The 16,636-nt window shown below is 41.1% G+C and overlaps 1 protein-coding gene across 1 annotated transcript in view; it reads right to left on the bottom strand.

The window, feature by feature from the left end:
* Positions 1-203: 203 nt before the first annotated feature.
* hsd17b12b (hydroxysteroid (17-beta) dehydrogenase 12b) overlaps positions 204-16,636 on the bottom strand; it is a 39,162-nt gene continuing 22,729 nt past the window's right edge. The window contains exons 6-11 of the mRNA XM_037697691.1: positions 15,738-15,782; positions 14,836-14,870; positions 11,084-11,165; positions 9,678-9,743; positions 9,342-9,491; positions 204-1,017 (exon numbers count right to left, since the gene is read on the bottom strand). Coding sequence (XP_037553619.1) covers positions 910-1,017; positions 9,342-9,491; positions 9,678-9,743; positions 11,084-11,165; positions 14,836-14,870; positions 15,738-15,782 — 486 coding nt within the window. The 3' untranslated portion in view covers positions 204-909. The remainder of the gene's footprint in view (positions 1,018-9,341; positions 9,492-9,677; positions 9,744-11,083; positions 11,166-14,835; positions 14,871-15,737; positions 15,783-16,636) is intronic.

Genomic DNA, 16,636 nt, shown 5'->3' with positions numbered 1-16,636 from the left:
CAGTTTCTAGAAGAGAACACGGTATTGTACCAGACAGATTTTTATTTTGAAGGGCGAGGAATGTTTTTATCAATAATTTAGTAGCTATAACACATTTACTGCCATTTATGAATAAAGAACAATATTATCTCAAAATCAACCTAATTTGAGAAATTGCAAGAAAAAAAAACATTAATTTTGAGAAGTGTTGAATATCTGAGACAAATTGCTTTGTTATAAAAAAAACCACACTCATATTTGACCAAAAATTCCCTTCATGTACTCATTTTACTGATGTTTTTATCTTTAATCAATTCTAAACGCAGTTCTCGCCACAGCTTTAGTACTGCTGACAACGTATTCAAATGACAATTTGATGTTAGTGTTACAACGAATATTTTCAATCTAGACATGAAATAACTGTAATTATGAAAGGTTGACAGATTTCTGCGTTCTGGTAACTCATTAAGTGCTTGCAAAGAGGAAGTTTCACCTTCAGCGTTTCATCAAAACAGCTTTAGGCAACCCCCACAGGAGCCACAAACACACATGTTCAGAGACATCGCGCAACTTTAGAGCCACGCTTCTTCCTGAAAGCATCACGCTTGCTAGACAGATGGTCAGTTTTGGGAGTTGGTTTTAGTTCCCATGTTTAATTAAAGCTGTTTACTCAACAAAAAGCACCAATTGGTCCAATAGTTTTTACACAAACGTTTGGATTGAACACATGTAATGTGCTAACAGACTCCCTCACATCATCTATCACTTTCAGAAGAAGGGGGAAAAAAAATAAAAAATACTGAGATGTTGCCCAGAAACTGTCACTTTGTCTTTGCTGGGTCCATGATGATGATGGTAGTTGGACACGTCACGAACACAGCTGGTCCCCTCTCTGTCTGTCGCTGCGGCTCCCAGCAGCCGCCGATCCATCTAACCCTGCTTCTGCTTCTTGAGGTAACGAGCGCGCTGGGACAAACCCATCCCCATCATGTAGCTGTTCAGCATCTTGGCTGGGAGCAGAGCTGTAGTCACCCAACCCTACAGAGGGGGAATTACATGGTCATCTGGTGGCATTTACAAATAACAGATTAGCATGTATTATTAATGGCCAGCCCACAGGAGCAACAACTGTGGCAGGCGTGTTTGTACAAGGCACATTTCAAGCAACAGTGCCACTTTAATGTAGACGTCCTTTTCAAATGATCCCTGAACTACGTGTTTTTTGAAGAAATCCTCATTGCAACTGCATTTAAACCAAATCTCAATCGTACTCTCCAAAGCAACATTTCTTTTCCTATGTAGCCAGATGGTGCGGATCTCTAGGGTTCATGGAGAAATCTACTCCATTTGCAAATAATTTTAATATGGTACATTAGCAGCCTGTTCAAATTTCTGTAATAAAAATTCTTTCTACTTTAGCCACACAGTCAGGGGACTCAGCTTTTACTTTACAACCTCGCTGCACGGCGGTGGAGGCTGCTGATTGAGTTTGAGATTTAAGTCCTCTTTGTAAACGACAGGCAGACTCGCGCAGCATCAGTGGGTCTTTCACAGCATCACAGCAAAGATAATGAACTCATTTCAGAACCACCTCGAGAGCTAAGAAGAAGGTATGCCATTAATGTTGCTTATCTGTTTGCTGGCTTGATTATACACAAAGAAAAACATCCCAAGTTTAATGAAACAATGTAGACTTGATGCAGATGAGGCAGAAAAGTAGGAGCCCATAATACAAGGTTCCTAGACAATCCCCGATTTAAATAACACACTTTTCCAAAACCAGATTTTCAGGTTTTTCAGTCAATTATTGGATACTGGTAATTTGTTTATGTCCAAGTACAAACTTTGGTTGTGGTGAGGTTATAGCTGAGAACGTTCCCCATGACATACTGAATCCAAATCAAAAATCTAAGATGGCCACCATAGCTTAAAAGAAAAATAATGTCCATAACACACTGATGTTAGGCCTGTCACGATAAACTTTACTGGGCAATTAATTGTCTCAAATTATTGAGATAAACGATAATATTGTTTGAAATTGGACAATTAGTCATTATTGTCAAATTTAAGAAGACGTTAGTTAATTTTATTTTGAGTGTAGTACCATTTTTGAGCACCGGATGGGAGTATAAAGACCGTTTGAACTGAAGGATGGATAGTGAGGGAGCGAACAGCATGTCTCTAAGAAAAATGGGAGGGAGGCCCCTTGACGTGACATGGGTTGTCTCTTGTTCCTGTTTTTTGGTTCTCAAAATGGCGGACACTCTGTGTGGTTTGAGCTTATTAGCATAGCATTTGTCACACAAAGCTTTTAATAAAAAAAATCAGTAAACAAGTTCTCAGCTTCTTTTTGCAGAAAAAAAAAAAATCTTTTTACACAAAGGCACGGGTTTCAACCATGAATTTTGAAGCTTTGACAAGACGGAGATTTTTTCCCGAGGTCGGCCTGTTAGCTTAACTTGTAGCTTAGCTTCTCAGCTTAGCTGCTTTTAACGATCCAAAAACGCAATTTTCAATGGTTAAAACAGATTTTAAAGAGAAAGAGAGGGGTCAGTGAAGAGCACCGGAGTTGAGTCATTTCTTCAGTAGAAAGAGAGACAGACTTGAAGAAACAATACAGCCGATAAATGAAAATGAGGTTGATGATTTTCATTTATCATGCAATTAATTGATTTATTGTTTATCACGACAGGCCTAATTGATGTCTTATCTTATTGAGCTGAAATTTGGTGCGATGGTAGCTGAGAGCAAACCCCAACACAGTACTGTCAAATGAACATTGTTAAATGGCCGCTATGTGGCAGTCCACATCAAAGTTTCTGCAGGAACTTTGTAGTTTCTTTTAATCTTTATTAAAGCCTGGACATTTCAATTGTTACACCAACGCCTAGGGCCAGAAAATGTTTTCAAGCACATCAACAACTGCATGAACTACATTTGAACAAAAGTTTTAGCATAAACACTTGAGTAAATTAGAACTGTGCTCCAATTCAGAGAACTCTAACTTCACTTGTCTCTATCCGTTTAGGTTTGTTATTCCAGGTCTCTTACTCCGTCAATATACTTGTTCCCCTAAAGAAAACCAAGTTACAGCAAACTTACCAGAGCAGATGTTTTTATTTTACCAGAAAGTTGCTGCTTTAGAGGGAACTAAATTAGACACCAGCAAACTGGGGCCTAAAACTGTAAAATGTGAAGGGCTTTACCGCACAAGTGAACAGAGAGGGATTATCAGATCATCACAGCAACACGACTTGCCGGCTGCTCGTGGCTTTGTGAACTGAAGACAGGCAACATCTGCGCTGAATTTATGCACGGAAACCACTGACCGTACAGGATTAACAACAGCTATTCATGTTGAACATGATTTATTGACCACCTGTGAGCTGTAATAAATTGTGTTGTTATACAAATGTCTAATCAATAAACATGATTTTTGATATTTAGGTCACAAAGTCCACTGATGATGACCATTATAGCCTGGATGAATGGACAAAAAAATAATTAAAAATAATTAGTTTTTCTTTGTCTTCTGATAAATGAAGGCAGCCACTGAAAGAAAAAAAAAATCAGACCTGGATTTGAGTTTTCACCTCATTTCTGTTATGACGTTAGTTATTTTGTCACAAATGTCACTGAACGCCAACGGAGCATTCTACTTCATTACTTCAGAGGATGCTTACATTTTCATCCAGACGCTCATTGTAGCTGTGGAAACAACATTACTTCAGTGAGTGGAGGTGAACTGGTACATGCTCTTTTCTAGAAAGTGAAACTGAAGCGTTTTCTCCCTGTTGCCATGGTGTGATTGTCTACATGTTCAGCTGCACCTGGTTCATTACTTTAATCCTATAAGTTATTTGCTGCACTTGTCCTTCAATATATACTTTGTCTCCTGCTATTCAGGCTGCATGTGCTGCAATCCAGTTGTTCATTTTGGTTATATTAATGGGCGACACCACACAGGGGTGGTTTTAGCCTAAGCTATCAACTTTAAATTACATCTTTATGATGCATTTCTGTGATGAACCCGACCACAGTGACTGTTGGAGATAGGTACCAGCGACCCCCGTGACCCGGAAAGAAACAAGTGGGTCAAGATGATGGAAGAATGAATGATGTACATGCAGAAGATTATTTAGTCAACGCATGTGATCAGTTTAAGACAAAAGATGGAACTTTCACATTCAGCGTATCTATGGTGTGTCAGCAATGGGTCAGCTGGTTAATAAAAGGTATTTTCAGTTTAAAGGTATAAAACCATTAAATAAAACAAAAAGTTTATCCTGAATAATACAGTATATAATGGAGCAGTTTGTAATCGTTTTTGCCAGTACTTTTCCAGATATAGTGAAATGCAGGTATGCACTCAGTGTAAACAAAGCACTTGGCTAAATCTGCTGAAAACCAGCTCAAGTCAGTGACTGACCTACATTAGGCTGGAGGTAGTCTGCATTTGTAAATGAATATGGCAGAATGGGCCAAATGCAGAATCTTGGAGAAGACATTTAAGTGAACATGGGCTGAAAAATAATTTGAAATCGATATATGTCACGATATACTTTTATTCAATAACGGCGAAATGAGTTTTAAGCACATTTTCAATATTTCAATATACATTACAATAGGATTACAGTGTTTCACTGACACATTTTTCTGTTCGGGTTGAAGTGACGGCCGTTTTAACCCGAACAGAAAAAGCCACAACACAACTATGTAAGTGCGTAATGACGTACACCACACACAGAGCTCAAAACCAGCAGGAGTCAGCGGTAGCAGGCTAGGCTAGGATCCAAATCGCGGTAAGTTTTCGCTTCAAAATGATCTAACTTATCATATAACTTGTTCCACCATTTGAAGAGTTTCCACACGATAGAATATGCTGAGAGTCACAAGATGAAGCACAATAAAAGTTTGAGCCAACGCGTCCATGAAACAACACCCCCAGCTGTATCACAAAAGAAACCCATGCAGCAAACACAGACATTTGCTGCATGGGTTAGGGTTATGTTGTTTAAAGTTAAAACTATTAATATTGACAAAGTTGAGAGTTTTATGTAAAAATACTGTAGCGTTTTATGTTTGATGGTGATTTCAAATTTCTTTGAAGGCTAAATACAAATAAAAGGTGAACATTAATTTATTTATACAGTTTGTACAGTTTTTCTGAGGCTTTTACATTGTTTATATCAATATCGAATTATATCGTTATCGAACAAAATTAAGAAATATATTGTAATAAAAGTTTTGGCCACATTGTCCAGCCCTACATGTCCAGGCCACATGTCTTGGACACTCGGGTGAAGAGAGGGGCGGAGCTGTCCACTGATCACTACCTGGTGGTGAGTTGGCTCCGATGGTGGGGGAGGATGCCGGTCAGACCTGGCAGACCCAAACGTATTGTGAGGGTTTGCTGGGAACGTCTGGCAGAGTCCCCTGTGAGATGGAGCTTTAACTCCCACCTCAGGGAGAACTTCGAACATGTTCCGGGGGAGGTGAGGGACATTGATTCCAAGTTGGCCATGTTCCGTGCCTCTATTGTCGAGGCGGCTTACCAGAACTGCGGCCGCAAGGTTGTCGGTGCCAGTCACGGCGGCAACCCTTGAACCGGGTGGTGGACACCATCAGTGAGGGATGCTGTCAGGCTGAAGAAGGAGTCCTATCAGGCCATTTTGGCCTGTGGGACCCCGGAAGCAGCTGATAGGTACTGGCAGTCCAAGCGACATGCGGCTCGGGTGGTCGCTGAGGTAAAAACTCGGGCATGGGAGGAGTTTGGGGAGGCCACGGAGAATGACTTCTGCACGGCTTCAAAGCGATTCTGGTCCACCAGGGGGGGTGTGGGGGGGGGGGGGGGGGGGGGGTACACCTCCAACACTGTTTATAGTGGGAGTGATGTGCTGCTGACCTCAACATGGGATGTCGTGGGTCGGTGGGCAGAGTACTTTGAAGACCTCCTCAATCCCACTGACACGTCTTCCACTGAGGGAGCAGAGCCTGGGGGCTTTGGGTCGGGCCCTCCAATCTCTGGTGCTGAGGTCACCGAGGTGGTTAAAAAGCTCCTCGGTGGCAGGGCCCCAGGGGTGGATGAGATTTGCCCCGAGTTCTTTAAGGCTCTGGATGTTGTAGGGGTGTGTTGGCTTATGCGACTCTGAAATATTGCGTGGACATCAGGGGAAGTTCCCCTGGATTGGCAGACCGGGGTTGTGGTCCCCCTATTCAAAAAGGGGGACCGTAGAGTGTATTCCAACTACAGGGGGATCACGCTCTTAAGCCTCCCTGGTAAGGTCTATTCTGGGGTTCTGGAGAGGAGGGTTCGTCGGATAGTCGAACCTCGGATTCAGGAGGAGCAGTGCGGTTTTCGTCCTGGTTGTGGAACACTGGACCAGCTCTACATTCTCAGCAGGATCCTGGAGGGTGCGTGGGAGTTTGCCCAACCAGTCTACATGTGCTTTGTGGACTTGGAGAAGGCATCCAACCACGCCCCTCGGGGAACCCTGTGGGAGGTACTCCGGGAGTATGGGGTACCGGGCCCTTTGATCCGGGCTGTTAGGTCCCTGTATGACCGGTGTCAGAGCCTGGTCCACATTGCCAGCAGTAAGTTGGGCTTATTCCTGGTGAGAGTTGGGCTCCGCAAAGGTTGCCCTTTGTCACCGATTCTGTTCATAACTTTTATGGACAGAATTTCTAAGCGCAGCCAAGGTGTTGAGGGGATCTGTTTTGGTGGCCTTAGGATTGCTTCTCTGCTTTTTGCAGATGATGTGGTCCTGGTGGCTTCATCAGATCGTGATCTACAGCTTTCGCTGGAGCAGTTCGCAGCAGAGTGCGACATGGCCGAGATGAAGATCAGTTCCTCCAAATCCAAGGCCATGGTCTTGAGCCGGAAAAGGGTAGCGTGCCCTCTCTGGGTCAGGGAGGAGGTCCTGCCCCAAGTGGAGGAGTTCAAGTATCTTGGGGTCTTGTTCTCGAATGAGGGGAAAATGGAACGTGAGATCGATAGGTGGATAGGTGAAGTGATAGGTCTATAGTGAAGCGGGCCCTGGTGAGGTGTTCCGGACACGTCCCACTGGGAGGAGACCCAGATGAAGACCCAGGACACGCTAGAGGGACTATGTTTCTCGGCTGGCCTGGGAACGCCTCGGGATTCCCCCGGAGGAGCTGGACCAAGTGGCTGGGGACAGGGAAGTCTGGGCCTCCCTACCCCCAGGACCCGACCCCGGATAAGCGAAAGAAAATGGATGGATGGATGGATGTCCAGCCCTAGGTGAACAGTAGACAAACCACTGGTCTGCCTGAAGTTGGCCAGAGCAAAAGAGACATAACCAAAATGAATGAATGGGAACAAATCCAAAGAGTGAAACATGTCTGGGACCTTCTCAGACTGACTTTGTCTGAATAATTTTCAATTCAATTGAACTATTTCTCCTTAAGCCCAGGAGGCCAACCAAGTGCAAGTAAACGGATCAACATCTGTGGCCAGTTTTTTCAGATCTGCTATAAGACGGACCATCACAAGAGATCCTTCCCGCCCACAACCATCAACATCTAGAACAACTCTTTTATGAAACAAGGAAAATGAGCTACAACAACATTTAATTTCCCTCTGGGATTAATAAAGTATTTTTGAATTGAATTGAATAAGACTTTAGATTAACAAATCTAGTTTCCATAGTAAATAATTATTTGCTGCTGTAAGAAAATTAAAACCCAAGTAATCTCTTGTAGGTTTTGTAGATTCATTACAATTTAAATAAAGTGTCTTTGCTTCAGAATCTGTGATACTTTGCTCCCGTTTCATATTCCCAGGTGTAGTGAACTAGGCCTCTGACCTCAACCTGTCTCTGAAGACCTTCAGGGGACAGGAACTGTTATTTCATTGATTTGAATCCAGAAATACAAATTATCTCATCAAGAGACTATTTAATTGTATCCTGAATTAATCAATTGAAAGAACACTCTTCCTTTTTACATTATCATTACTATTTTACAGTATCTTGATAATCAAAGTGTGTTTAGTTCATAACATTTCTAAATGTTGAAGTGAACCACTCATTTAAATCAACTGTGAAACAGTATTAATGATTTTTAAACCTCATTAAACTTAGAAATCAAGTTAAATGTCTGTTTACAAAGTAAGTGTGCATTTTAACTTTCTGTCTGAATGAGGAGTAGTGATGTCGGTCGAAAGTCAGAGACAAACAGAGACGAGTTATTAGAACAAAGTGTCTTGTTTTTAAAACTAGCAGACAGTAAGTAACTTCAACTGGCATCTGCGTTTTTCTCACTTCGTCATAACATTTCTCCGTCTATACTAACTGTTCGTAAACATTCCTGCTGTCTTTTTGACTTCTAGTGACCCTCTTGACATCACTAGAACCACCCCCCAGCTGGTTGTTTCAACCAATCAGGAAGTACCAAGTGACAGGAAGTGAGTACTCTTTAAAAAGTCAACACTTCCTGGGACTATTGAGTCTTCTTTCAGTCTTCCTTGAGTCTTTGAAGTCTTCCCAGGAGTCTTCCACTTCTGAGTGGAATGTCTGACTGGAGTCTTACTGAGAGTTCCTAAGGAACTTTCAGATTTAATCAATAGCTGATGGATTTGACCGTGAGACAAGGGTCCGTCCATCCCAACGGAGTCACAGTGCCTCGCTGTGAACTCACCCGGGTGTAACGCCCTACAACTTCGAAGGAAGCTTGTTCTGTTGAATGGAGTAAATCATCACGACTTCGAACGATGACCAGCCACCCTGACCGGAGACGCTGAAAGGTAGCATGCAAAGGGACCTCTATACTGGAGCTGATCCATCCACTGCAAAGGTAAAGAGACGTCACGAGTTGTCACGTACTAAGTGGGCGGGGGTGGGGGTGGGGGTGGGGGTGTTGAGCTGGTGTTGAAAGAAGAGTGCCAATTCTGGTCAACAAACATACATCTTCCTTCATCCATCTTCCTTTTAAATCTATTTCTTCTCTTTAACTTCTATTTGCCAGTAATCTAGATGCCTTCAGAGGTGAATCAGCCTCGATCAGTAATGTTCTGTTGTCTTGTTAGTAAAGCTTGCCAAGTTTTTATTAATCAGAAACAGATCAGCAAATCAATGTGTACATGTTTTGATGTTAAATTTTGATTCTGTTAAATAAATGACCGCATTTATTCTGATGGGTCAAAGATAAAATGGCGTCTTATGTCACTGATTAAACAATCCACTCACAGTTATCTCGGTCACATGGCAGAAATTTAACTCGAAAAAGAAAGACTCCGTTGTAATTAAACAATTAATATTCTTTGTGCTTGAACTAGCTTTAAGAATAATTAATTAGTAGTGTGTCTACAGCAAAGCTGTCCTGACATTACTACACAGGCTTACCATAATGGCATGTGGAAGGTAGCCATTGGTCTGCATCTGCAGTCCCACCGTGTTGAGCTCAGCTGCAACGTATCGCTCTGGACTGGGCTTGTCCAGCGTGGCCCGTCGGATTTTACTCAGCTTGGTTACAACAAAAAATGGCAAAACGCTCTAGGAAGCAAAAGAATGAAATGATACACAACATTACCCAGTGACAAAACTCTAGTTTTGTTTGATTAAGTGTATTTTTAAAGCCTTGGATTCTACAAATATTGCAAATGAAAGTAATCAGAAATTGACAGACATATGAAAAACTTACAAACTCACAGCAGAAGCTCTGAGTGAAGTATAATTTACCTGAATGATGATCCCTTTACTTTTATACTCAACTTGCAGTCCTCGAGAGAAGAAGTCTACAAATGCCTATTTTAAGAAAAAAGTTGAGTTATTAAGGTTCAAAACATAAACAAAGGTCTGAGGAAGAAAAGGATTTAAAGAAAGCAGTCAAAATTCAGAATCTATTTCCTTTTCAGTGTTTACAGATTACAGTAGTCCCTCGCTACTTCACGGTTCGGCTTTCGCGGACTCGCTCCATCGCAGTTTTTCCAAGTAAGATTGAACACGAAATGTACACGACACAATTGTCAATTTTAATATTAAGTAATTGGGACAGTACGGGATATTGTGCAGTAAAAAGTTAACGAAACAATTAAATACTTTGGACAGGCGCCACCATTTTGTAGTTTTCCCTCAATAAGCCTACACTGTATCGCCACTCATAATGACCACATTTCCCAGAAGCCCCGTTTTCCTTCTGCTGAAAAACTAGAGGTAAAGTTTTGATCTGATTGGAAAAGTGTGTCGCTTATTACAGTGACTATGGCGCCCAGTGGATGCAGCGAGCTGCACGGAACCCATGGAACCGGACTAGAACCGGACCTCCAGACCATCGGTGAATCTTGAGAGCTGATAGATGGCCCACAAGGACTTCCGAATGGGTCGCACACCATCGAAGGTCCAGCATTCCATTCGGAGCCCACCGCCACCACCCCAAGCCAGAGAGCTGACCAGAACCAGTAGGATAGGTCTGCCAAAATGGAAACAAGTCAGAGCAGAACAAAGTCGGACCGAAACCGAGCCGCTGCTGTTCGGCAGAACCTGTTAAGTTTAATTTAGTAGCTACATATACAGTACTGTAAGTATGTTGTTAAAATGATGTAGGTTTAAGAGTTTATAACATTGCAAGAGTGTGGGAAGGGTTCCTGAAGTCTTAAAATAGATATAAATACTAAAATAAATATAACGTCCCTACTTCATGGAATTTCACTTTTTGTGGGTGGGGGGGTGGGGGGGTTCTGGAAAGTAACCCCTGCAATGAACGAGGCACTACTGTATACTGTTTGTTAGCACAATTAAACAGCAGCTGAACTCACAAATAATATGACATAACAGATAAAGTTATGTCACTACAACTGCACAAGCCTTGAACTAAAACTATACAAGTGCATTTCCCTATTATCAGGAATAGCAACAGAAAAATAGTCCATCACTTTAACGTTACATACAAGCAAACATTCCCCTATCGATTAGGCCTTGCCCCGGTCTATGCAGGTCGATGAGAAAGAATAATTCATAAGACAAAAGCACAGAGATTTCTCCTCAGCGTATGCTAACATAAACTGTTTATGGAGCTGGGGTGCACCCACATGTCTCTCCTCAAGTAACACTTGATGAGAAGGTCATACATCGTGTAGTGCAAATACCTTGGAGGCAGAATAGATGGTGAGGAGAGGAACAGGGTACATCCCACTGGCAGATGAGATGTTGAGGATGGCCCCCTTCTTCCTGGAAACCAGACAGAAGGGAACGGGGAAAAACATATTTTACATCAGACAGAAACAGACTCTAGGAGAGAAAAAAGGGGCAACAGCCTCTTCAGCCTGAAATCAATCTGAGCAAGATAAAAGAATATGATAGTGCATGTACTTGCATGCTGAGCCAAAGCTGCACTCGTAGTGCATCAAAGTAGAGCTGGTGGATAATGATAAGATCAAAGATACAGCAACATCAATACTTAAATGTTTACAATCTGATGACATTTTTGCTTCAGCCTGTGGTGCCTTCAGCCGGCATTTTCTTTTTTTTAGGGGATGTTATATTGAAGAGGAAAAAAAAAAAGTTTTTTATGATGTCGGGCAGTTTGGAGGAATCAGCTCTCATGGAGTTCTTCGCTCACGTTCCCTTCTCATGTAATGCGTGGAAATTAAGTTGGATGCTGCAGAAATATTTTCAAGCAGAAACGTAATCAGTTTGCTATCTTCAATTTTAACCAAATCTCAGGGAAAGCAAAGACATCAAAGTTAAAAAAAGTTTTTTTTATTTCCATAATCATTACTTACATTGTTTACTAAAATAAAATTAAAAAACTGCACCATCAAACCATCTCATTTTCCTACATTGTGATGTGCTGCTTGTAGAAAGTGTGAAACTTTTGTCTCCCCCTTTTGATAGCAGTGGAAATTACACAACAAACTCAGCAACATATTCAGGCTGCTTTGAGTTGATTTAACAAATTATTTTAACTAATTTAACTAATCCATGTCAAACACATCAATGCCACTCCATTGGTACAGGAATATAATGACAGGAAAGGAAGACAACACTCCAGTATGCTGTAGAACTGTTTTCATGATGCCAATGGGTTTACTGTATTACAGTACTCCCTCGATACTTCGTGGTTCAATTTGCGTGGGTTTTAAACATAAGATTGTAAACATTAAAGTTCATGCTCAATAATCCAGGTATAAAATCCAAGAATGTTCAGTCAGGTCATCTGGACGGTTTCTTTTTTGTGCCGAGACGTTTCTCCCTCCATCCAGAATGCTTCATCAGTCTGAGGACCACCAAACAAAACTGACTCCACCAATCCATGGTGTACGCCGTTTGGTGGTTCCTCAGATTGAGGAAGTCCATTGTATGAAGGACGAAACGTCTCTGCACAAAAAAAAAAAGTCCAGATGACCTGACTGAACATTCTTGGATTGTACACATCGTTTCCCGGTGACCTGGCCTGCTCAGCGATCACTGAGGGGCCTTCTCCTTTCTCTTTCTGAGGCTGTCTGTCACAGCAGAGCAGAGAAACAGGTGGACGATGCTCTGCTCTACAGTGACTGACCGCCTCAGAAAGAGAAGGGGGGGGTCTGTCTTTTCCCATCGCTGCTGTGGGGGCATTAGCGAGGCGAATAAAAGAGTGAGCAGCATGGATTGTTTATTTTAAATAATCAAGCCGAGCTGAGCCTTAACCCAGACCGAGCCTTAATCCGAGCCGAGCTGATGTCCCGGTGCTCCCAATGGCCAATTCGCCCCTGGGCGCTGATTGGCTCAGGATCCATAGCATCAGGCTAATCTCTTTAACTGAAACTTTTCCCTCTGCATAATTGGGCTCACATAAATGATCTCTTCTTTTCATCTCCCAGGAAGAAAGAGCACTATCTCTGCTTTTGTCACCACAGTTTTTGTTGTTGTTGTTTTAGACTTTAAATAAAGCAACTGAAAGTCACAACTGATCTGTATGAAGCAGCCACAATGTGCTAAGTTTTTTTATTTCAACAGAAAATAAGTACAGTAGTCCCTCGGTAGTTTGCGGTTCGACTTTTGCGGATTCACTGTTTCGCAGGTTTTCAATGCAAAATTATAGACAACACACGGTTGGCTGATTGATGGAAGGTGACCAACCAGAGCATTGCGCTCTGTATCCTGGGAGCTGATTGGCTCAGTAACCATAGCATCAGTCGGTCTGCTCTCTTTCACTGTGCTCTTTTAGAGCGTTTAGAATATTGTTAAGAACAGTGCAAGAGTGTGGGAAGGGTAAATAAAGACTTAAAATATATATAAACACTAAAATGAATTTAATGTCCTTACTTCGCAGATTTTCATTTATTGTGGGGGTGTCTGGAGTGGTGGCGCAGAGGTTAGAGAGGTGGGCTTGTGATCCGAAGATCGCTGGTTCACGCCCCGGCCCCGACAACATCAAAATTGTGGGTGGGGTAGGTGAAACACCCACACCTGCCCCCACCCTCATTCGCCCCACCCTGGGCCCATGAGCAAGGCCCTTAACCCCCACCATGTGCTCCCTAAAACAGGTCTCTCTTGAAAATGAGTTCTCGTGGCTCAATGAGACTAACCTGGATAAATAAAGGCTAAATAAATAAAATAAAAAAATAAGTGAGGGACTACTGTATATTTATTATATGAACATGTTGACATGAGCCTGTAATTAGCGTTCATTTAAATGTACACGCCATGTACTCCATTTTTAATACAGTTTACTTTATTATTTTGAGAAAGCTAAACAAGGCTTCACATTTCTTAGAACAATATCAAACAGAACAACCCTAAATGTAATTTCTATCATAATATACATGAAAATTAAGTTTTTTTTTTTAATGCACTCGCTATTTTCTCAAAACTTTTTATGACCTGCTGCCAAAGGTCAGGAGGTGATAATGTTTTGTCTGTGTCTGTGTGCATATGTGTGTGTGTTTGTAACAACATATCATAAACTATTGCGGAAACGCAAATAAACATCTCAGAAAGTAATCAGTGGATATACATCTCCAAATGATTGACCTTTGGAGTCAGTCCCATTCAAGATGGCTGTCATAGCTAAGCAGTTTGACAGATATTAAGCTAAACTTTGGTGTTGTAGTGGCTGAAAGTGAACATGTACTCTGATGGCTACATACTGTGCAACATCTTTTTACCATTATCTGTTAAATCAACACTATGTTTGTCAGCAAAATGTCTCATGAGCCACTGGACACAATTTAGTAAAACTCTCAGAAAACAATCATTGAATGAGCTTCTACAAGTCAACTACATTCAAAATGGCTGCCACAGCTAAGCAAACTTGTCCGACACCAAAGTGGCTATAAATCAGGTAATTTTACGAATATTAACCTAACGTTTGGTGTGGTAGTAAATGAGGGTGAGTCCAGACATTGAGTGCTAACTGATCATGTGATTAGTTTTAAAACTTTGCCGTTATCTATTTGTCAACAGTCTATCTGTTAGCAACTGCATGGATTTAAATGCAACTTTCAGAAAATCATTGGGTGGAACTCTACAGCTGACTGAAATTTGGACTCGACACAATTCAAGGTGTTCGCCACAGCTAATTAGCATATGCCAACATGATGGTGGTAGCTGACACCTTTAACACAATCTCTGAGCACTAGCACATCTTACAAGATCCCACAAAATGGTATAATGTCATTTTAAACCTTTGAAAATGAAGAGGAAAATCAAACCAGCTAGAACTCTGTCCATTCTCATATTAAGGTGAGCTTAGTTTCAAACTCTATGAAAGATTGTGGGCCAGATGCATTTCTTCAAGAAATACCACGCCCTGAAAATGTTCTGTGTTCTCACTGCTTTTAGCTGTGATAAATATTTCTGAACATTTACACTTTTAAATATCTAATACGATGCCTAAACCCCTTGAAGTCAAACTCACCTGTCAACCATTTGAGGTAAAACTAGACGCGTCATCTGGGGAAGAAAAAAAAAAACACAGAAAAAATTGAGGGAAAATACAAAATAAAAGTCCTTCACAGACAAAAAAAAAAAAAAAAAAAAGAGAGAAAAAAGCAAGGTTATTGTGCGTAGTTAGTGTGTGGATGTGCTCCTCCACATTTTTATACATGTATGCTTGTGGGAGGTGTGTGAAGAGGTGGTCCGAGAAGCGAGACAAAGACAAAGAGGAATGTTAATGATAGCAGAGGGAGTCATTTGAAGAAATATTGAATAACCTAAATTAAGTGTTACAAAGAGTGGGTGGACTTTAGCTGCTGCTCTGGTAGTTATTGAACAAAGATGGAAGTGACGTGTGTGAATTCTCTGGTCTGTATGACTGACAGCACACTACAAACCATCAGTCACTTGAGTTCATGTGAACAAAACTAATTACTTAAAAGTGGTCAAGAAAACACACGAATACTAATACTAAGCACAGAAATCAAAGTTAGTAAAGTCCATTAGGTGCTGACTAATTTGGACACTCAAAATAGTCTCTGCTTTCAGCACAGACGGACATAAAAGCACTTTAAAGTGAAGCAAGATGAATACTTTAAAAAAAAAACATAGAACTTTCCATTTTTCATTCTGTTGAACTCGAGCCCTTTACCAAGAAAAGTGGTTAAAAATGCACTGCCCTAGAATCAAAAACAAATCCACCTATCTGTCCACACAGCGTCAAAGCTGTAATTACTGCTAAAGGTACATTAACTACAAATCAGCATATGCAATCATGACTGCTTTATTTTTGCACTTCTGATTTGTTTTAACATTAGCATTTTCTAAGAGGTTTCTTTCAGATGAACATGCTAAAAAAGCCTCACTGCATGGTGCAACACTCACCTGGCACACCGATGTAATGTTGATGCTGATCATTGAGTCCATGAACTGAAAGACACACACACACAAGTACATTACTGCAGCAGGTCAAGTTTCGTCTTTGTGCAACTGAATAAAATAATATTGGAAAACTGTGAAATTCTTCAAATTCTGAGAAAAGGTTTAATAAAGAGAGGCCATGACAGTCATTATTTAAAGCAGCAGGTTAACTATTTTGAAAGAAAGAAGTAAGTAAGTAAATAAGTAGGTCATTAAGTAGGTAAGCAAGTAGTTAAGTATGTAAGTAAATAAGTAAGTAGGTAAGTAAATAGGTAAGTAGGTAGGTAAGTAAGTAAGTAGGTAAGTAAGAAAGATAAGTAAGTAAGTAGGTAAGTAAGTAATTAGATAAATAGGTAAGTAAGTAGGTATGTGAGTAGGTAAGTAAGTAGGCAAGTAGGTAAGTAAGTAGGTAAGTAAGTAATTAGATAAATAGGTAAGTAGGTAAGTAAGTAGGTAAGTAAGTAAATAGGTAAGTAAGAAATTAGACAAGAAGGTTAGCAAGTAGGTAAGTAGGTAAGCAAGTAAGCAAGTATGTACGTAAGTAGGTAAGTAGGTAGGTAAGTAGGTAAGCAAGTACGTATGTAAGTAGATAAGTATGTAGGTAAGTAAGTATGTAGGTAAGTAAGCAAGTAGGTAAGTAATGCCCCATTTCCATTAGTACCTGTAGAGCACGGCTCTACTCTACTCAGTACGGTACAGGTTGTGTTTCCAATATGCTTTCAGTACCGGTTCCAGTGGGCGGGGTTCAAATTGACGTCACCACCTCTCATCAGCTGGTGGCGCTGAGACACTGAATCTGTTTTCAGTACAGGGTGAGAATTTATTTTGAAGTTGTGTGTGTGTGTATATATATATATATATAT

The sequence above is a fragment of the Nematolebias whitei genome, chromosome 2, assembly GCF_014905685.2.
Source record: "Nematolebias whitei isolate Nwh7 chromosome 2, NemWhi1, whole genome shotgun sequence".
NCBI classification, from domain to species: Eukaryota; Metazoa; Chordata; class Actinopteri; order Cyprinodontiformes; family Rivulidae; genus Nematolebias; species Nematolebias whitei.
The sequence above is the reverse complement of the archived record's forward strand: the minus strand, read 5'-3'. Positions and strand labels throughout refer to the sequence as shown.